Source organism: Heloderma suspectum, chromosome 4 (assembly GCF_057233095.1).
Source record: "Heloderma suspectum isolate Gila_16-S chromosome 4, 16-S_ref, whole genome shotgun sequence".
Lineage (NCBI taxonomy): Eukaryota > Metazoa > Chordata > Lepidosauria > Squamata > Helodermatidae > Heloderma > Heloderma suspectum.
The window spans coordinates 161060530-161081924 of record NC_139461.1 but is presented as its reverse complement, the minus strand read 5'-3'; the positions used below and the strand labels follow the sequence as shown (position 1 = coordinate 161081924).

General features: G+C 46.0%; 1 protein-coding gene across 5 annotated transcripts in view; it reads right to left on the bottom strand.

Annotated features, from left to right (window-relative positions):
- The window catches only part of RRBP1 (ribosome binding protein 1), a 214478-nt gene that overhangs the window by 76927 nt on the left and 116156 nt on the right, over positions 1–21395 (bottom strand). For all 5 annotated transcript variants that reach the window (XM_084854812.1, XM_084854811.1, XM_084854813.1 and 2 more), the window contains 2 exons: positions 14594–14781; positions 14357–14394 (listed from right to left, as the gene is read on the bottom strand). In XM_084854812.1, coding sequence (XP_084710938.1) covers positions 14357–14394; positions 14594–14781 — 226 coding nt within the window. The remainder of the gene's footprint in view (positions 1–14356; positions 14395–14593; positions 14782–21395) is intronic.

Genomic DNA, 21395 nt, shown 5'->3' with positions numbered 1-21395 from the left:
GCTACAGACCTTGGACTCCTGCATGATTCTGCTGCTGGATTGTGTATATATCTGGCTGCTTGTGTTTGGCAGCTGCCTGTTTAACCACTCCTGCTTTGCCTGACTCCATATGCTGGACTGATTGCCTGTGCTTGGACCCTGTGCCTGTTACCATGATCACTACTGCCTTTGCCTGAACTCCCATGAACTGAAACCTGTCTGCTCGAAAAGGGGTATACTGCAGCCTTCCCCAAACTGGTGCCTCCCAGATGAGTTGAACTATAACTCCCTTGCTGGAAGATGCTAGGAGTTGTAGTCCAACCCATCTGAAGGGTACCAGGTTGGGGAAGTCTTGTGTAGTGGGTTAGCAACATGTTAGCCATGCGTGAACCTAATGGCTATCTAGGTGTGCTGGGCTCAAGTCCTGCTTTTGCCACCAATTGTATGGCTTTGAGCAAGGCTATTTATTTTATTTAAAACATTTATGTCCTGCTGTATATCATTAGGATCTCAGGGTGGCATATAGATAAAATAAATTTAAACAGTATAAAACAATAAATAATTTAAACAGCTAAAATCATATTAAACATTAAACAAGCTAATACCAATTAAAATCTAAAGCAATAAGACAGTTAAAACAATGTGCTATTTTGGGGAATGCATTTAGCCCTCAAAGGCTTTGGTAAAAAGCCATGTTTTTACTTGTGCTGAAATGAAACCAATGTCTGCGCCAATTGGCCTCCACGGGGAGGGCATTCCATAATTGGGCTGCCACAGCAGAGAAGGCCCTCTCCCATGTCCCACATTGTGTCTCAGCCTCACTTTCTCCTTTGTAAAATAGAAACCAGGGCTCTGTTAGCCATGATAGCTGAACAGAATCTGTTTAGTTTTGAATGCCAGAAGCTGGGGGTAAACCAGAGAGAGGAGGGTGTTGTTCCTCTCCACCCATGCCCTGCTATGGGTGACCCGAAAGTACCTGGTTGGCTGCCTACTGTTGGGAACAGGAAGCTGGGGTAGATGAACATTTGCTCCAATTCTGCAGGGTACTTTTCATGTTCTTATGGAAATAAGAGTGGCCTACCTTAAAGGGTTGTTGTAAGGATCATTATGATTAAAGAGTGTAAAACGCTTTGCCTGCAACTTACATTTAAATAACTGTTTAGACAAGTGTGACTTGCATGAATGATGTTCTGTAGGTAGATCTCGAGATGTGTAGGATTTCAGCTCCCATAAGCTCCTGCCAGCACAGCCGATGGTGAGGAATGCTGGGAGTTGACATTCAAAACAGCCCAAGATCTACTGTCTGCCCACTCCTGGTGTACTGTAGTGCTGCCTAGTTTGGCCCTAAATGGTAAAACATTGTGATATCCCCCACCCTTTAAATACACCCCCTTGCACTGTTGTTTAAGGCTCACGAGGAGGGGATGTTTTGTGTGGTGATAGCAGGGAAGAAGTAAAAAGAACACATTTTTCCTTTCCTACTTCCCTAATGAATAGTGATGCTCACTGCTGAAACAGTGTGTACATTATACTGCCATCTGGGTAAGCTGGACCTCTTGGCCAATGCCCATAGTGGCTGCATCTTCTTATAGTGGACAAATGTACATGTAATGCTTTCACTGATCTATCCAGCATAGGAGGGATACTGTCTATATACCCTGCAAACACTCAGATCTCACACATGCACAACAAACACAAAGATGCTGCTGCCTTTGCTTGAGTGGTGTGTCGTCCCCCCCCCCCCCCGGCCTCAGTCCAGTCTCCGACTGCTGGAATCTTAGAGGGGAAGGGGAAGAAAGAAGAATTGCAATGCCCCTAGGCCCTGTTTGGGTGAAGAGGATTCAGCAGAGCTTTTCTGTATCCAACTTCAGATCTGCAATATCACAGGAGTGCTAAAATGCCTATCTGCTTATTTTAGGGTGTCCTTTTTGCCCTTTTTCAAGCAAATAGGACATGGTATTCAGCAAGCTGTTCTTTTGCCAAACATGGTGTGTGTCTTATGAAATCCTAAAAACAAAGTTACAACATAATTCTAAATATACTCAGATGTAAGTCTCATTAAGTTCAATAGGACTTACACTGAGGTAAATGTGAAGAGGATTGCAGCTTAAAAAAGAAGCATGGAAAAAAGGCAGGAGAAAGGGATACAGATGAAGGTATTACAGAAATAGGATAGCAGGATACCTTGGGAATGTTTTATCATATTTAAAGGCTATAAGTGCAATAATTATTAGTGCTTCAGTCATGCATAATTGATGTAAATTATGCTCATTTTTAATTTGCATATGCAAATTTGGGCAACTATTTTTCCCTACAGGCAAGTACCCAGACAGGCCCCTGGGTAATCCAGAGGCATTACAGGAAGACCTCCTTCCTCAGCATTTCCCATATTTGCAGCTACAGTGCACTGCTTTCAGAGTATTATCTGATGCATGGTTTCCCATCTTCCAGATGAAGACAAGCAGCTTGCCTTCTAATAGCCAACATGCTGAAGGCAATGCAGCAAGTGGGATCACAGGTAGAAGGTCAGTGAAGAAAGACTCATGCTGAATCCAATCAAAAACAGGTTAGAGCTCATTATCGAGCCTATTCTGTGGTGGTGAGGGTGGCAAATAAGGATTTGTTTTCCACCTCCACTGCACTTTCACACTGTTCAGCAGAGCTTTCCTGGATGGCAAGGGGCCTGTTGCAACCTGGCTTGGAGGGAGAGTTGACTGTACCCTTGGGTGGCACGCTGTCACAAATGTGTGACGCATTTAGAAGATGAAGTTGCACACATCACTAACTGTGATGTCTAAGTCATGGCTGATGACCAGAACACCATCTGGTTAAGTTATGTTGGATAAATTTCACAAGGTGCTTGGTTGGATTTGGCAAACCACTTGTATGCTTGACCCTTGCCCTCGCTGACTTATTACATCTAATAGGGAGGGGATGTCTGCCTGGACCCATGGAGTTGTAAATTCCAAAAGAGTGGGTGGTGCCTACCTCTTTAAAAGAGGCAGTTATTAGGCTGCTCCTGAAGAAACATTCCTCATTTGTTAACATTTCCCTTCTTGGGTAAGGTGCTTGAGCGAGTGGTCAATGACCACTTGCTCAAGCACTCTAGGCACTCTGGGATGAAACTGATTTTCCATATCCATTTCAATCTGTCTTCAGGCTTAGTTTTGGAATTGAAACTGCCTTGGTCACCCTGTGGGATGACACACAGTGAGAGAGGGACAGGGGGAGTCTGACACTGTTGGTCCTCTTGGACCTCTCAGTGGCTTTTGATACCATTGACCACGGAACACTTCTGGATAGGCTATCTGGGCTGGGTGTTGGAGGTACTGTGTTGCAGCATTTCTGCTCCTACTTGGATGGTTGATTCCAGAAGATGGTGCTGGGGGACTATTGCTCTGTCCCGTGGCACTTCTGCTATGGCATTTCCACAGGGCTCTATTTATTCCCCATCCAACATGCCAATGCAGGAACTATGCTGCTACAGCATCCCAAATAGGTGGCCAGCCTCTGCTTAAAACCCTCTATTGAAGGAGAGTCCGTCGCCTTCCAAGGCACTCTGCTCCACTGAGCTCAACAGCTCGTATCATCATGTTTCATCACAATCTCCTTTCTCATAATTTGAACCCAGTCTCCAGGCATTTCCCCTTTTCTCCAAGAACTCTCAAACATTATAGAGAGAGGCTTTGAGATTATATCTGCAAGTTCCTTTTATACTCTAAGATGTGATTCACGTGATCCTGAAGACTTGAATTCATTTAGAGAACAAACCTATGGCTCCCAAATAGTAATTGGGAAGCCATAGGATGCTGCAGATCTCTGTGGCTGTAGACTGTAGAGCTATGACTGCAGAGGAAATCCGATCATGGACTTTCCTCCCCTCCCCCATTCCTAGCAGCCATGGAAAGCTCCACAGGTAGGATGGGAAGGGTGGATGCCAGTGGGTGGGGAGAGGAGAGAACATTGTTCTACTGCATCCACAAGCCTCTCCAAAGCCCAGGATGAGAGCTAGATGAACCTCTGAGCTTCTCTAGCTCAACATGGATTTAGAGAGAAAAAAGACACCAACAAGCCTCTGTTGTTCCTCCCACCCTGCCTGGCAGGGCTTGGGATAGATGGAGAGCTCTGAGATAGACAGGTTGCTACCTGTAACTGTAGTTCTTCGTGCTTATATATGCATCACATATACAGGCTCTGCGCCTGTGCGGAGCCTCAATTCAGGAAACTTCTGTAGCTGAGGAGTTTTGGTGGGAACCCCTCCCCCACTGCCCCAGTGTGCATGTCCCCAGCAGGTTCCCACTTATTCCCTCAGTTCCTTGAGACCACCGACACAGTAGCCTTGGAACCTAAAGGAAATACCTCTGATACCCAACATCAAACTTGAGTATGATACCAAAGACGGGACGGCAGGTGGGTTGTGTGAATCCACAGATGACCACTCAAAGAACTACAGTTACAAGTAGCAACCTGTCTTTCTTTGTCATCTCTATGCATCACACATATGGGGGAGTAGCAAGCTAACTTACAAGGTGGTGGGTCAGTGTCCTACTACAAAACAGATGAAAGGATGCCATGACCAAAAGTACAGTCAGTTATAGCCTGAACATTCAGTCTGTAACATCTAAGAAAGGTGGAAGGTGTTGACCAGACTGCAGCAAGACACACTTCAGAGATGGCAACCCCTCAGTTGAATGCAACTGACATTGCTACTGCACGAGTAGAATGAGCTTGGACAGGGGCAGACAGTTCAAGTCCAGCCAGCTCATATGATAGCTCAATGGTCTTGATGACCCAGGAAGCGAAGGCCTGAGTTGAAAGAAGGTAGCCTTTATGCTTGCCACTGTAGCAGACAAAAAGTCAAGGCGACAGTCTGAACTGCTCAGTCCTCAACTTATAAAAAGCCAGGGCATGATGAACATCGAGCATGTGCAGGGACGATTCCAGAGGTGTAGACAGGTTCTGGTCTACTCTGAGCGCACAGAGTTCACTAACCCATTGTGCATATGTGATGGCCATCAAGAATGCCATCTTCCATGACAGGAGGTGTAGGTCTGTAGTTGACAGTCGCTCAAAGGGTTTGGATGAAAGTAGCATAAGCACAACAGAAAGGCTCCAACTCAGTACTGTAGAGCAAATGGGTGGTGCCACGTTTCTGATCCCTTTCAGAAACCTCTTCACTGTCAGATGAGAGAAGACAGAAATGTCCTCAACAGGAGGGTGAAAAGCAGAGACAGCTGATAAATAAACTCTTAGAGATGACAGTTTGAGTCCTTTCTTGAAAAGAGAGGAGGAACTGAAGTATCTGGTGCAAGGAGGAATTGAAGTATCTGGTGCAGTGAGCAACTTGAGTGGATGGAAGCCCTGAGCGTGAGCGAAGGCAGAAAAAGCGGTCAATTTACTTGCAGACAAACGCTATATGGAGGGCTTATGAGCAGTATCAAGAATTCTCTTTATTAATGCCGGGACCAATCCAGTCTCTGTCACTGGATCTTCCACGCCATTACGTGGAGGGTTGCTAGGTCTGGGTGTTGGATCTAGCCATTCTCCCTGATGAGAAGGGATGGTGTATGCCTGGTCCAGGGACTACAGAAGCAGGCAAGCTCCCAGAGAGCGAGCGAACAGAGCGAGCGAACAGGGGGAGCAAACAGGAGTTGGCCAGGGGAGTTGCAGTGGTTGAAGAGACAAAGGAGACAAAGGAGACAGAGGCTAAGAGGTAAGTGGGTTGCAGGAAGCCCAGGGCGCTGCCCTTTATCCTTCTGACTGGCTGTGAGCTCACCAGGAGCTTCTGAGAGCTCCAACTGAATTGGAGGGGTGTGGCCTGAGTACTCCCAGCAGCTGACTGGGCGGGAAGCTTCAGTCTGTTTCCCGCCTCCCAGCTGAGCAGAGCAGAGCAGAGCAAGCTGCTCCAGCTGGTCCAGGGACTACAGAAGCAGGCAAGCTCCCAGAGAGCGAGCGAACAGAGCGAGCGAACAGGGGGAGCAAACAGGAGTTGGCCAGGGGAGTTGCAGTGGTTGAAGAGACAAAGGAGACAAAGGAGACAGAGGCTAAGAGGTAAGTGGGTTGCAGGAAGCCCAGGGCGCTGCCCTTTATCCTTCTGACTGGCTGTGAGCTCACCAGGAGCTTCTGAGAGCTCCAACTGAATTGGAGGGGTGTGGCCTGAGTACTCCCAGCAGCTGACTGGGCGGGAAGCTTCAGTCTGTTTCCCGCCTCCCAGCTGAGCAGAGCAGAGCAGAGCAAGCTGCTCCAGCTGGTCCAGGGACTACAGAAGCAGGCAAGCTCCCAGAGAGCGAGTGATCAGAGTGAGCAAACAGGGGGAGCAAACAGGAGTTGGCCAGGGGAGTTCGGCAGGGGAGGTCAAGGGGGAGGCCCCTAACATTTTTTTTTTTAACTAACTTTTTCCCATTTATTTGTCTTGTAACACACACTTCCACACCAGTGGGACTCTGCTTTTAACCTCTACTGAGTAGAGGAGCAGGCACAGGCTAGTCTAGAACAATCACAAAGCTAGACACAAAAAGGGAAAAGGGGCTATGGAAGGACAAGACTCTCCAGTGGTGGTGACCTGCAAGGTGTGTGCAATGTTTGTTTTCTTGCCTGAGAACAACATGGCCTACACCTGCAACAAGTGCAAGTTGATCACGCTGCTGGAGGAAAAAGTAAGTGGACTGGAGCGGCGACTGTCAACCCTCCGGGGAATAAGAGAACACGAAGAGTTCTTGGACAGAATGGGGGAACTACAGCAGCAAAGGGCAGACCAGAAGCTTGAAGAGCAACAGCAAGATGAGGCAGAAGTGGGAAATGCTGAGGAGAAGAAAAATGGAGTAGAGGATACTCCTTGGAAAACGGTGACAGTTAGGAGAAGAAGAACTAGACGCCACTCTGCACCAGTGGAAGCGGTGGAGCTGTGGAACCGATTCCAGGTACTTGCAGATGAGACTGGAGGACAGCCTGCAGAGGAAGAATCACAGGGGAACCTGCATGAGAGTGAGCAAGAGGCTAAAGGTCAGTCAAACAGAGGCGATGAAACCCAGGCCTACAAGAAGAAGAAGAGAAGAGTGGTAGTAGTGGGAGACTCCTTGCTGCGTGGGATCGAGACCCAAGTATGTCGCGAAGACCCGTGGACTCGCCAGGTATGTTGTCTCCCGGGAGGACGGATTAGAGACGTGACTGAAAGGTTGCCTGCACTCATAAAGCCCACTGACAGGTATCCCTTTCTTCTCATCCATGTGGGAACAAATGATACCGCCAAGCGGAGCTACGAAGAGATCACGTCAGACTTTGAAGCTTTGGGAAGGAAACTCAAGAACTTTGGGGCCCAGATAGTTTTCTCATCCATCCTTCCAGTAGTTAGAAGAGGGATAGAAAGGGAACGAAAAATACTCCGGGTGAATGACTGGCTACGAAGGTGGTGCCGACGAGAGAGATTTGGATTCTGGGACCACGGGCTATACTTCCTGGAAGATGGGCTGTTGGCTAGGGATGGGTTGCACCTCACAAAGGCTGGGAAGAATGTGTTTGGACACAGCATGAAGAACTTCATCAGGAGGGCTTTAAACTGAATCCTACGGGGAAGGGAGATGTAATGTTGGGGGTAACAATGGACGTAGGCGCATGCACTGCAATGGAGAGAACAGCGCTGATAGCGCCCAATAATAGTCTTCAGACACATGTAGGAAGAAAGCCAGACTATGAAGCACATGGTCTTCGATGTCTATATACTAATGCCCAGAGTATGGGAAACAAACAGAATGAACTTGAACTCTTAATACAGGAGGGAAATTATGACTTGATAGGTATAACTGAGACTTGGTGGGATGACTCTCATGACTGGAATACAGCAGTTGAAGGATATAACTTGTTCAAAAAGAACAGGAGGAACAGAAAGGGAGGCGGGGTTGCACTGTATGTGAAAAATACATATCTCTGCACAGAAATACAGGAGGAGGAGCTTGGTAGCCCCATCGAGAGCATCTGGGTTGAAATAAATGGAGCAAAGAATAAAAGGAACCTGGTGGTCGGAGTCTACTACCGGCCACCCAATCAAGGAGAAGCCAAGGATGAAACTTTTGAAAAGCAAATAGCCAATGTTTTAAGGAAGCATGATGTAGTAGTAATGGGGGACTTCAATTTCCCCGATATTTGTTGGGAGACAAATTCTGCAAAACATGGCCCCTCCAGGAAATTCCTGACTTGTGTGGCGGATAACTTCCTCCTACAGAAAGTAGAGGAAGGAACTAGAGGATCGGCTATCCTTGACTTGATCCTAACCAACAGAGATGACTTAGTGGATAAAGTAGCAGTTACAGGAACTCTGGGGGAAAGCGACCATGTTGTACTTGAGTTCTTGGTTCTAAGGGAAGCAAAAGCCGAGTGTACTCAAACGCGTACCCTGGATTTTAGGAAAGCTGATTTTAATAAACTCAGAACAATGATCAGTAAGGTCCCATGGCAAACAATGCTAGCGAGAAAAGGAGTCCAAGATGGGTGGGAACTTTTAAAAAAGGAAATTCTCAAGGCACAATCACAAACAATTCCAACAAGAAGAAAAGGTGGAAGACAACAGAAGAAGCCAATGTGGCTTCACAAAAAGCTTAGGGATGACCTGAAAACAAAAAAGGACACATATAAGAAGTGGAAAGAAGGCCAAGTAACAAAGGAAGAGTACAGGCAGGTAGCACAGAATTGCAGGGATGGCGTCAGGAAGGCTAAAGCGGAGAACGAGGTGAGGTTAGCGAGGGATGCTAAAAACAACAAAAAGGCTTTCTTCAGCTACGTGCATAGTAAAAGGCAGAGGAAAGAAATGGTTGTTCAGCTATTAAATAAGGATGGCAAAATGATAACAGATGACAAAGAAAAGGCAGAGGTGCTCAATTCCTACTTTGGCTCAGTCTTCTCCCAAAAGAGGGTCTATGACCCCCCTGGCAAAGGCGAAGTACAGGCTGAAGGGGCAGGATTGCAGCTTGAGATCGACAGGCATATGGTCAAGGAACACCTCATTACTTTGAATGAGTTCAAATCTCCAGGGCCAGATGAACTGCATCCTAGAGTAATAAAGGAACTGGCAGAAGAACTCTCAGAACCGCTGTCTATTCTCTTTGAGAAATCATGGAGGACCGGGGAAGTGCCAGATGACTGGAGGAGGGCTAACGTTGTCCCTATCTTCAAAAAGGGTAAAAAGGAGGAACCTGGGAACTACAGACCAGTCAGTCTGACATCAATCCCTGGGAAAATTCTGGAGCAGATCATAAAGCAATCCATCTGGAAGCACCTTGACAACAATGCCGTGATTACTCGAAGCCAACATGGATTTGTCAAAAACAAGTCCTGCCAGACAAATCTGATCTCATTTTTTGATCAAGTCACCTCCCTTGTAGACCGTGGGAATGCTGTAGACATCATATACCTCGACTTCAGCAAAGCTTTCGACAAAGTGCCCCATGATATCCTGATGAGCAAACTTGCTCGAAGTGGGCTAGATGAAACAACGATCATGTGGATCCACAGTTGGCTACAGAATCGGACTCAAAGAGTACTTATCAATGGGACCTTCTCAAGCTGGGGAGAGGTAACGAGCGGGGTACCGCAGGGCTCAGTCCTGGGCCCAGTGCTCTTCAACATTTTTATTAATGACTTGGAGGAGGAGGTGCAGGGAATGCTGATCAAATTTGCAGATGACACAAAATTGGGAGGGATAGCTAATACTTTGGAAGACAGAAACAAAATTCAAAGTGATCTGGATAGACTGGAGTGCTGGGCAGAAAACAACAGAATGGCATTTAATAGGGACAAATGCCAAGTTCTGCACCTAGGAAAAAGAAACCAAATGCACAGTTACAAGATGGGGGATACGTGGCTCAACCACACTACGAGCGAGAAGGATCTTGGAATTGTCGTCGATCACAAGCTGAATATGAGCCAACAATGTGATGTGGCTGCAAAAAAGGCAAATGCTATTTTGGGCTGCATTAATAGAAGCATCGCTTCCAAATCCCGGGAAGTACTAGTTCCCCTCTACTCAGCACTGGTTAGGCCTCATCTGGAGTACTGTGTCCAGTTCTGGGCACCACACTTTAAGAAGGATGCAGACAAGCTGGAGAGGGTTCAAAGGAGGGCAACAAAGATGATCAGGGGACTGGAAACAAAGTCCTATGAAGAGAGACTGAAAGAACTGGGCATGTTTAGCCTTGAGAAGAGAAGACTGAGGGGAGATATGATAGCACTCTTCAAGTACTTGAAAGGTTGTCACAGAGAAGAAGGCCAGGATCTCTTCTTGATCATCCCAGAGTGCAGGACACGGAATAATGGGCTCAAGTTACAGGAAGCCAGATTCCGGCTGAACATCAGGAAAAACTTCCTGAGTGTCAGAGCAATACGGCAATGGAACCAATTACCTGGGGAGGTGGTGGGCTCTCCCACACTGGAGGCCTTTAAGACGAGGCTGGACAGCCATTTGTCAGGGATGCTCTGACTTGGATTCCTGCATTGAGCAGGGGGTTGGACTCGATGGCCTTGTAGGCCCCTTCCAACCCTACTATTCTATGATTCTATGATTCTATGATTCTATGCCCTGGCCGTGGGTTGCTAAGATTTGGAGGTGCTGTGGAAGTGGTAAGTGAGATCCAAGTTTACTTACAAGGAGACTTTGAGTACTTACAGCACACAGGCATACCCAATGGTTGGATCAGACAGCTTCTCTGAACCCAGAGCCAAGGGGTAAAATGGGTTTTATATCATACATGGGTAGCAGTGAGGCAGCATGGCAGCAGCAAGTGTTCATCTGCAACTTTCCCAGCATAGACACCTGTAGCTTAGCACTAACAGAGCTCCACTTCCCAGGCGCATCCTAGGCCCTGATTAAGATACCAGAGCTTATCTTGGAATGTGCTGAGGCAGCGATATCAACCTTTGACTCATCTTACCAGCCAAGAAGCCCACTAGCAAGAGAATTGCACTAATAAAGCATTATGGATCTCTAGGCCCCTCTAAAACTACTGGTGACTTGGTTACAGACCTGGGGCCATTACAGATGGCTGTGATAAGAGACGACAGTACTGACCTTGCACCATCCTGAGCAGCAGGGCAAACCACAGTTGGCAAGACCACCAAGGAGTTATGAGGTACCATCCGTCCCAATCTTCACCAGAATCCTGATGATCAATGGAAAGGCGGGGGGAGGTAGAACAGGGCTCCCATCCACCTCAGAACAAAAGTGTCCCCCCAACGAATCCATGCTGCAGCCTGCTTGGCTGCAAAAATCTTGTAACACAGCATTATTCTGAGTGGCAACTATGTCCCCAAGCGTGAAGCAAAGTTGTCAGGACTGACCTGTCCAACTTCCACTCATGGGAGGTAAGTTTGGCCTGGCTGAGCTGGTCTGCCAGGGTAATGTCCATGCCGATAACGTTGCAACCAGACCAGTATGACATGGCAGACATCAGTGAAAAGTTTCTAGTGTTAAAGCAATGAGTGGGAGCAATCTTGAACCCCCTTCCTTGTTCAGGTATGCAACAACCATGGTATTGTCCAAAGTGACCTGGACCAGCCTACCCACTGGATCCAGCTCAAACACCCAAAGGGCCTTTTCCACTGCCCTGAGCTGGGATGGGGTGAGGTTCCTGAACACTTCTCTTGTGTTCAGTTCTGAAAGTTGTTTTTGAACCTGAGGTTTTATTCTGCCTTCTTACCTATCGAAGTATTTGTCTTTATCTTAACTTTTTTATTTTTTATTTACTTTTCACAATCTCACGATCGCCCTCACAGGCATATGGCCCTTAAGGCACCATTTCGAAAGTGTATCCATTGTGGGGCTAAATTGCTGCCGTCTGACTAGCATTCTCTTTGCCTCTTTTGCCTCAGAGAAGGGCACATTGTTGAGGTTTGCCCTCATTGTCAACCTTTCTCGAAGCAGGTGAGTTGAAATCATTCTGACCAGTTGGAAACTGTTGAGGAGCCAACAGGTATGGCAGAGAAGCCAACCTCACCCTCAGAGACTACCTGCCATCCAGGAGCCTGCTCCAGTGCCTGCAGGAGCCTGCCTCCGACTGCTCCACCCGTGTCTGTGCCAGCATCTCGGGATCAACAGTGAGCCTTGGTGCCAGCCACATCTCTTGCTGCTCCATCAGTGCCTCAAGGTTGAATACAGTATCCTGTACTGATGACCGTACCTACTGCTCCACCAATGTTATTGACCCTTCCTGCTATGCAAAAGTATGGGAACTCCAAAACATGCAAAAGACCTCTCTGACTACTTAGTCACTAATGTATTTAAGGTGCTCAATGCACTTCCTGAATTGGCCAGTCCAGAGCCCTGGCAAAGGAAAAGCTTTATACCGGAAGATAAACACATTAGCAGTCATAAGTGACCATTAAGGTTAAGAACTGCCTCCCAGGTTCGCACATGGAACTTGTGGTGCATCCAAATCAGCTTAGATACCCTATTTGATTTTGTACAAGAGAGCTTTTGTATGAGACAAAGAGTCTAGATCTTTTTTTCGATTTTGTACATAACACCCATGGTAGGAAAACCAACGTCTTTATCTACATCACTTAAAACTTGCTCTTTTCGTTCAGTGAAACCTCTCCCTGAGGTCAACTAAGAGAGCAATCCTACGGTCCCTGGAGAGCATCCCAGGGCTACAGAGTTTTAGATTCCCCCTCCTGAGGCCACAGACACTCTTATGAGCTTGTGAAGGGGACTCTGGAATCCAATCCCTCCCCTTGCCCCTGCCCCTGCCCCATTGCAGCCGCTGCAGAAAAAGGGGGACCTGCTAGAGGGTGGGGGAGGGATTGGATTCCCCTCCCCCACCCCCACCCCCACCCCCACCCTTAGCAGGTCCCCTTTTTGACCTCTACAGGGTTCTTTCTGCAGCCAGGATCTACAGTACCCTGTAGCCTCTCCATCCCTGCCCACCGCCAGCAAGTTAACTAGATAGGCTTAGAGGAACGGGAGGTGAAATAGCGTCCATCCTCCTCCCACTCTGCCTGGCTCCTGCTGGCAGGACCTAGGATAGGTGGAGGGCTCTGATGTCATGTCCCTCTGTCTATCGAGTCTATTAAAGTTCCCTCCTTCCAAAACTCAGTGGGCTGGAGCAAGATTAAGTCATATTGAGAACAAACCCACTGAAATCAATGGGCAGAATCCAACAGGGTGCTTCTGCCCCCTGCCAATTCTCTTCGACCCTCCCAATTCCATTGTACAAGTGGCCCCTACCACTTATGCAATGACAATTTAGCACTTCTGGGGCAACCTGAAACAAGCAGAAATGCTTGTTTCTGGAAGGAAGCAGGTTGGTGGAGCTTGCATAAGGGAGCTCTGCCAACCTGCTTCCTTCCAGAAACTAGTGTTTCTGCTCGTTTCAGGGCTTGCCCTAGGAAGTGTTAAATTTCCCTTGAGTAAGCCATGGATCCCATCTGTGCAATGGACTTGGCGGGACCCACCCCTTGTGGAAAGGAATTGATGGGGGCGTAAGTGCCCCTTTAGATTCTGCCCAATAGAACTTAAGTTGGTCAACAGAACTCAAGTTACTTAGTAAGTGTAACTCAGTCTGGATCAAACACATTGTTCAGTCTGGTCAGCTGGAAGTGCAGCTTAGGTGCAACTTCGATGGCAAAGCAGGCTGCTCCATCCTGTTTAGTGAGGTCTACCCTTCTTTTTCCCTTTTCCTTGTGGTTTTGCTGTTTTGGATTTAGTTCAGTTAGCATTCCAAGGGAACACTGCTTCGCACGCTCACCTTTAGCTAATTTCACAGAAAGCCTTCCACAGTATAAGGGTCTGCTGGGCTCTGCTTTCCCCAACACAGTCCAAGCTATTTTGGGCATTTTGGCTTCCCTGTGATCTGCTGATTCCCCAAGGAAAAGGACAGCCATTCATTTCCCTTGATTAGGTGAGGTAATATTTGCATTTTGCTTCCTTATCCTTCCATTTTTCTCTCTATTTCTCTGCTTTTTCTATCTGCACTGCCTCAAGTCCTGTGTCACCTATATATCAAGTTGCCCAGTTATGACCAGGCCTCCTCGGCTATTCACCTCACTTGGCTCTCCTCCCCCCAAACCTTCCTGTTTCTATAGTAATCTCCAAATAAAATGCCAGGCCAAGTTAGCGTACTGCTTATCTGACCAATATTTCTATCCTGTACCAAAACTGTATACAATATGTATACATATCTTCATATTCTGTAACAAAGTTTGTGTTCTGTTGCTAATTTCTCCTTGGTTTATACTGCAATGTCATCGTGGTGCACTGTGACTCTTCGCTGAAGTCCAGTACACATGTGTGTGCAAGTGTGACCAAGGACACATGGCGATGATGTCTTCGCCTCATTGACAGAAGTAGTTTATTAGTGGCCAAAACCCATATTTTAAAACTCACCAGCCTTACCTTAACTGCATCAGACAGACTTCTGTTTGGTTCGCTTCCTGAAAATTGGGATGGGGAGAGAAAAGTCAGTTACTGTCTTCAAAGCAGTCACTTGTTTCCAAAATATAGCAAGCAACACAATATGTAATACTGTCACATTGCCAAAATATTGCATCATAAAGAGGAGAGTCCTTCTGAATGAGAGGCAACATTATCAAAAGGAGAGGATGGCAGGGAAGAACATTGCAAGACACTGACCTGGACATCTTTGCTTTTCTCCATTCCGCTCATTTGGCCTGCCTCCAGGAGGGCTTCGGTTGATTTAATCCTTTCTGCAAGCTGTACATTTTGGGAAGTGGCTTCTGACAACTTAACCTGTAAACTATTTAGTTTTTCCACCTTTCTCTTTACCTCCATTTCAGAGTACAGCAGTTTAGACTGAAGTTCTGTTAAAGAATGGAAGATGGAAAAAATACTGTTTAGAAACATGCAACTTAAGATACACAGGTCATTCCCCTTGCCTTGTAAATGGACAGTTGCTTACATCATTAAAAAAACAACTGGTAACAGTTTGTAAGCAACACTCTTCTGAATCTGGTAACAGTATTTATTTTATTTATTTTTTTATTAACATTTATATACCACCTTTTCTACAAAAAAGCCATTAAAATTTTAAAACAATAAAATATTAAAACAGTAAGAACAAGAACATTAAAACTAAACAATTTAAAAGGCTAAATTTAAAAATGTATCTTTACTCCCTTTCTAAAGGCCAAGGGAATGGTAGCGAATCACAGTTTTTGAGGGAGCACATTCCACAGTTTGGGGGCAACACAGGAGAAAGCCCTTTCACACATGCCCAATGAACAGGCCTCTCCACTGAGGGCAGTGGCGCCCTCCTTAATCTTAATACCCAGGCAGGTTCATAGTGAGAGAGGCAGTCCCTTAGACAGACACGTCCTAAGGTGTTTAGGGCTTTAAAAGTTAAAACCAACCCCCTGAATTGAGCCTGGAAAGCAACTGGCAACCAGTGCAGTTCTTTCAGGGCAGGTGTAACATAGTCATGATACAGGGCACCAGTTAGCAGCCTAGTTGCTACATTTATCATATCACCACGCCACCTTCTTTCCATTCTGCAAGATGGAAAACACATAGATTTAAACATCTGTTCCTATTTTCAAGGTCTTCCGCCTTGTTTTGTAGTTCTGGCATGAGGGCTGAAAGGGCTTTTAGTTCATGATCTTGTCCTCGGCTTCATCTGACATTTTGTCTATGCTGGTCAATGTTAGCAAAGTGTTGTCATCCAAGCACTGTAGTTGTATTCAGCCGAACACAAAGTTTCTCTTCAGACCTTCCCTATCAACATGGGGAGGTCAGGGTGGGGCCAGCATGTGCTTCCCCATCTCCCCTTCACACTTAAGGTTTTAGAAAGCCTGAATAGAGCTAGTGTCTGAATGTGCACATATGTGTGAGAGATTGGGCCTGAGTCCCCAGTCTCTGCTGGCCTTGTTGCTATTTTGTTGTTCAGTCATTAAGTCATGTCCGACTCTTCGTGACCCCATGGACCATAGCATGCCAGGCCTTCCTGTCCTCCGCTCTCTCCCGGAGTGTGCTCAAATTCATGTTCATTGCATCACGTGGCGTAGTGGCTAGAGTGTTGGACTGGGAGCCCAGAGATCCGGGTTCTAGTCCCCACTCAGCCATGGAAGCTCACTGGGTGACTTTGGGCCAGTCACAGACTCTCAGCCCAACCTACCTCACAGGGTTGTTGTTGTGAGGATAAAAGGGAGAGGAGGAGGATCATGTAAGCCGCCTTGGGTTCCTTGCAAGAGGAAAAAAGGCGGGATATAAATGCAATAAATAAAAAAAATAAATAAATCGGTGATGCTATCTAGCCTCATCCTCTGCCATCCCCTTCTCCTTTTGGCTTCGATCTTTCCCAGCACCAGGGTCTTTTCGAGTGAGTTTTCTCTTCGCATTAGGTGGCCAAAATATTTGAGCTATAGCTGAAGACAAATACAGCATTCCAAAAGGAGGTGGGGCCAGGATGCCTCTTATGCACAGACAGCTCAAGCCACAGAGAAGGAGATATAAACAGGGGAAGGAGAAAAGGCAAGGGTCCTGTTGGTGAAGACAGACTAACAGCCAGGCAAGCATTCTTTCTTAGAGGATTGCTGGAGATAACAGGACTAAGAGGTGGATTAATGGAGTTGGGAAAGTGTATACAATAAAAGCTTCAACTTCTGTGATGAACTAGCTCTCCCTAGTCCAAGGTCAAGGCTGGGAGGTATTTGGCTCTCTTTAGGAATGCACAGACACAAACTTAAGCTTTGTGAGGGATCATCAGCAGGGGAGTTTATCACAACAGGTATTAAAATTCTACTTAATCTAGGGTACATACGTGTGCAGCCGAACCTGGTTTGAATTAACAAACACATAGTTGTGTGAACTGACGAACACATATTCACACATTACATTCAATGCATGTACTATCTGTGTACAAGAGTAGACAGACTGTCGATCTGTACAGTTAAAATCCAACATGTGCACAAGCTATTTACAGTGTATACAGATTGCTGATCTGTACACATGCACAGTTATTCACATGTAAAGGATTTACATGTGTTCATAAAGGGGTTTCTGGGTGATAGCTCCATTTCCTTTTGCCCTTCGAAGGGTATTCCTTTACCTGGAAGAATGTGTGGCAGAACACTGAAACCCTTACATTTTTGTTGCAGTATTCAATACTGCAGACCAGGGGACTGTCTACATGGGAGGTTTTCTCTGATGCTGCTGTGGCTTAAAGTCATTAGGGACACATGACATCATGGCCACTCTATAGCCACCCTGGAGTTTACCTGTGGGGAAGCCACATTTTTGCAGAGTACTTTTACTCCACTGTTTTTCTTTAATTCAGCTCCCCTGTGGTTCAGCTGCTGTGTGCCCATCCTCCTGCTTTAAATCTGGTATGACTGGGGCATTCCTACAGGTGTGTCTTTCACCTAGCCATGCCCCCCATAACCTAGGTAACTAAAGTAACTTGCCTGCCTTTCCAGAACAGAAAAGCCCTAGAGTGCTCTTTTGAGCCTTCAGAATTGCCCCGTACAGCCATTTCACCAGTGGGAGTAATTAGCCTCAGTGATTATGCACTTTTCTGATGTTTGCATTACTTCGATTCCCAGATGTTGTGTTAAATCACTTCCCCGATGTCAAAAGTTGCTTCTCTGATGCGTAAGAGCTTTATCTGGGGAGGTTTTGGGACCACTGCGAGCAGAGAGAAAGTGCCCAGAGAAGGAGAAAGGGCTGTGTGTGGAAGCTATAACTCTGTGACAGTTTGCTGGAATGGGGCAACATTGGGGGGGGGTGCTCTGTGGGGAGCCTTCAGATGCTGCACTGCAAAATTGGGGATTTTGGCTTCTTCAGGCAAAAGTGCACACATTGGGAAAAATGGGGTGGGAGCAATAACTCCGCAACAATTTGCTGGAATGGGGTGAAATTGGGGTGGTGGGCTGCTCTCATAGGGAACTTTCAGATGCTGTACTGGATACTTGGGTTGTTTCTAGAGAACTGTGGATTAGTTACTCTCCATTTATAATAACGTAGTAACAGGGGAGCCTGTACTGGGGTTGGGAAACAAGCCTCTCTCATTAGTCGAGCAGCCCTTGCCTGGTTGAAGGTGTTCAGTTCTACTCCTCCCTCCCAACCTGGAAGTATGGTCCTTTCAAGCGCTGTGTGACCCGTGAAAACCAGATTTTAAAGGTGTACCAGATTCCATGAAAATCTGGTACACTTGGCTTTTCTTGCTTCGTGTGTCCCTGATGCACCAAAGCTGATTCCATGAAAATGTGCTAATACCCCAACACGCTTCTCATTCCATTGTCGTGAAGATCCCCTCCCCCCAGGAAAGGTAGCACGAAATCCAAGAGATCACCACCATGGTTAACATGACGTGTCAAGGAAGGAAGCATTTAGAAATAAGGCTTCCTTCAAAAAATGGAAATATTTCCCAAATGACGAGAATAAAAAGGAAAACAAAATTGCACAAAGGAAATGCAAGCAGACAATAAGGGGCACATGCACACAAAAAGGATTCTGAAGGGCATATTGCTAATAACATTAAGACTAACAATAAGAAGATTCTTTAAATATATCAGAAGCAGAAAACTGGCTAGGGAGGTGTATTCACTGGTTTTTTTTCTTTTAAATTATCTGTAAATATAACAGAAACAAAAAGGAAAAAGGGGGAAAATAGCAGCAAAAGAGGAGGGAAAGAAAGAAAGAAAGAAAGAAAGAAAGAAAGAAAGAAGAGCATGGTACAAAAGCATAACCATTTACAGTTATCATTCACACCATTAATAAAAAAGAAAAAGAAAAGATTTGACACTTCTGTTTCAAATGTATATGTTAATATAAGCAGTCCATATATCTAAATAAGCATCCAAATGAAACTGTTGGCTGTAGGATACACATTCAAATGTAGCAAGAGCAATAAGATCTTCAGACCACTGAAGGTTAGGTGGTGGGTGTTTATCCTTCCAGGTTTGAAGTATGAGTCTCTTTGCAACTAACTGTAAGGGCTCTCAAAGTCCACTTTTGCTGTCCATTTGTTAATCCCCACATCACAGGAATATAATTTAAAAGTGCATGAACATCCACAATTATCACAGATTTTTCAAGAACAAAATTTATATGAGCAATGACTTGCAAACAAAAAAAAGCCAGTACAGGGCATGCCCACATCATATGCCTCAATGAGGCATTGTCCTCATTACATCACCAGCATCTGGCAGAGCTAGCTGGCTTCTGCTTGGGAAGCCTCTGTGGTGTCCAATATACAAGAAACATCCATTTTTGTTGAATTTTAAATTAACAGAAATAGTACATATGGAAGCTGGTGCAACTTTCCATTGATTAGGCTAAATAGAGCATTCTAATTCCCCATCCTCTTCCTCTCTCACATTCTGAACATCCATGTTATTACATTCCAAAAGACATTTATAAACAGCTATTGTAGGCTTAGCTTTCTGTAAAGAACCAATTAGTTCCTCCAACAGTATTGGAAGTGCTGATGCTCTCATCACTGATGTCCCCATATGCAGACACCAACAGGTGCTGTAACTGACTATATTGCCACACAGCACTCGACAGTAGGTGATATCTAAGCCACAATACTGAAAATGGTAAAAACTCTTCATTCAACTGTATTTACTGATCTAAAGTATAAATTCCACTATCAACCCAACTCCTCCACATAAAAGGCCATCTCTCTATTTTCAAAACTGGATTCCCTCATAAAGTTAATTCAGCATGATAGTATGGATCAAACTGCAGCTGAGTATGCCATGGCTGGATCTACATGGCAATAGAATATGAAGCGCTTTAATTTTCAATGCAGATTTTCATGAAATCTGCTTTGGTCTATCAGGAGCACACAAAGCAAAAATGTGAGGTAAAACCAACCCTAAAATCCACTTTTCACAGGTCAAAACTGCACTTTAATCCACCTTACTTTGCGGTTGATTGGGTGGAGTTCCGCTAGTAGAAGTGAACATCATCAACCCCATAGATGCTTCTCAGCCAGTGAGAGAGGTTTGCTCCCACCCCTCTCCATGCTCCACTGCTCAGAGAAGTTCAATGGAAGAGATGAGTAATGTTGGATAGTTTACCCTACACCTCTCCCCCTCGCATCCACCATGAACCAGCAATATCGAAGCCCGGGGACAGACAAATGGGGGGCAGACAGGAGGTGCCTTGGACCTGCAGGGAGGGAAAGGGCTGGAACTGTCTCCCTCTACTAGTGCTCTGGAGTCAGTGCTGCCTCTGCTTCCCCAATAAGAACTAAGCCTCCTCCTCCTCCCCACAAACACACAGGAAAATCACACACACAGGGACTATTCTGGAGAGGAGACATGAATGAATCAGAGGCTGCTGCTGCATTACTCTGAAGGGGCAACCAAGAGTGATTCCGTGATTGGGGAGGTTTGTTCCCAGCCCTGTCCATGCTCCCTTGCTATATTGCCTGCCCTTTCTCCTTCCCCTCTGTGTATTCCTTAGTTTTAGGTGTATCGTGCAACTGCAAAGTTGTAGGTGTATCGCAGTAACATGATTGTGAAATAGCGGCTGTGGGCTCCTGCTACTGGCTGCCCTTTCTCCTTCTGCTCTGTGTATTCTTTATTGTGCATGCCATAAAAATGAGCTACTCCACTATTGTGAATGAAACGGCACTACTGCTATTATGAATGGGAAAAGGAGGCTACTTATTGTGAAAGCAGCCCTACTTTTCACAAAATGGAGGAAAAAGAGGGAATGGGGGTGGGAGATGGCACCACATCACTGACAGGTCACAGCCAGGTCACAGAGGCATGCCCAGGATTTAATGCGGGGGGGGGGGGGATCGGGGACAGAGTACACTGCTATGGGACTGCTCCAAAACTGCATTTAAGAACAACAGAGTAAAAGGACTCTCCGAAAATGCAGCTTTTCAAGAGGGAAGCCACTTGTTGGCTGCAGATTGGCGACATCATATGTCCCAACGGACCTCCAGCTGCTCTCCCTCTGCACTAAACTGCTTGTGTAGATTGGCTCCATGTCTCTCTAGCTGCTGAAATTGCAGGTAGAGCCATTTCTTTCTTTTTAATATACTTAGCGCCTAATGCCATCCAGCCACACAGAGTTGCCAGCTCTAGACCAACTCACGGAGGAGTATTAAGGGAGATACACCATTAGATGACAAGGGAGTTAAAGGAATACTTAATGCGGATAAGGAGATTGCAGAGACGTTGAATGAAGATATAGAACAGATACTCATGCGTAAACTGATACTTTCAGGAAGGGAGACTGAAGAACTGAGGCAAACAGTGGTGAAAAGAGGTAAGTTCTAGACCTTATTGACAAACTGAAAACAAACAAATCACTGGGTCCAGATATCCACTCCCGCTCCCCCACCACACCACACACACCACAAAAAAAATACCCATTTTACAGAAGGCAAATTGCTGATACTCAGATATGCGCGTGCACACACACACAGGCAAGAGACCCACCAACACCAAAAAACAAA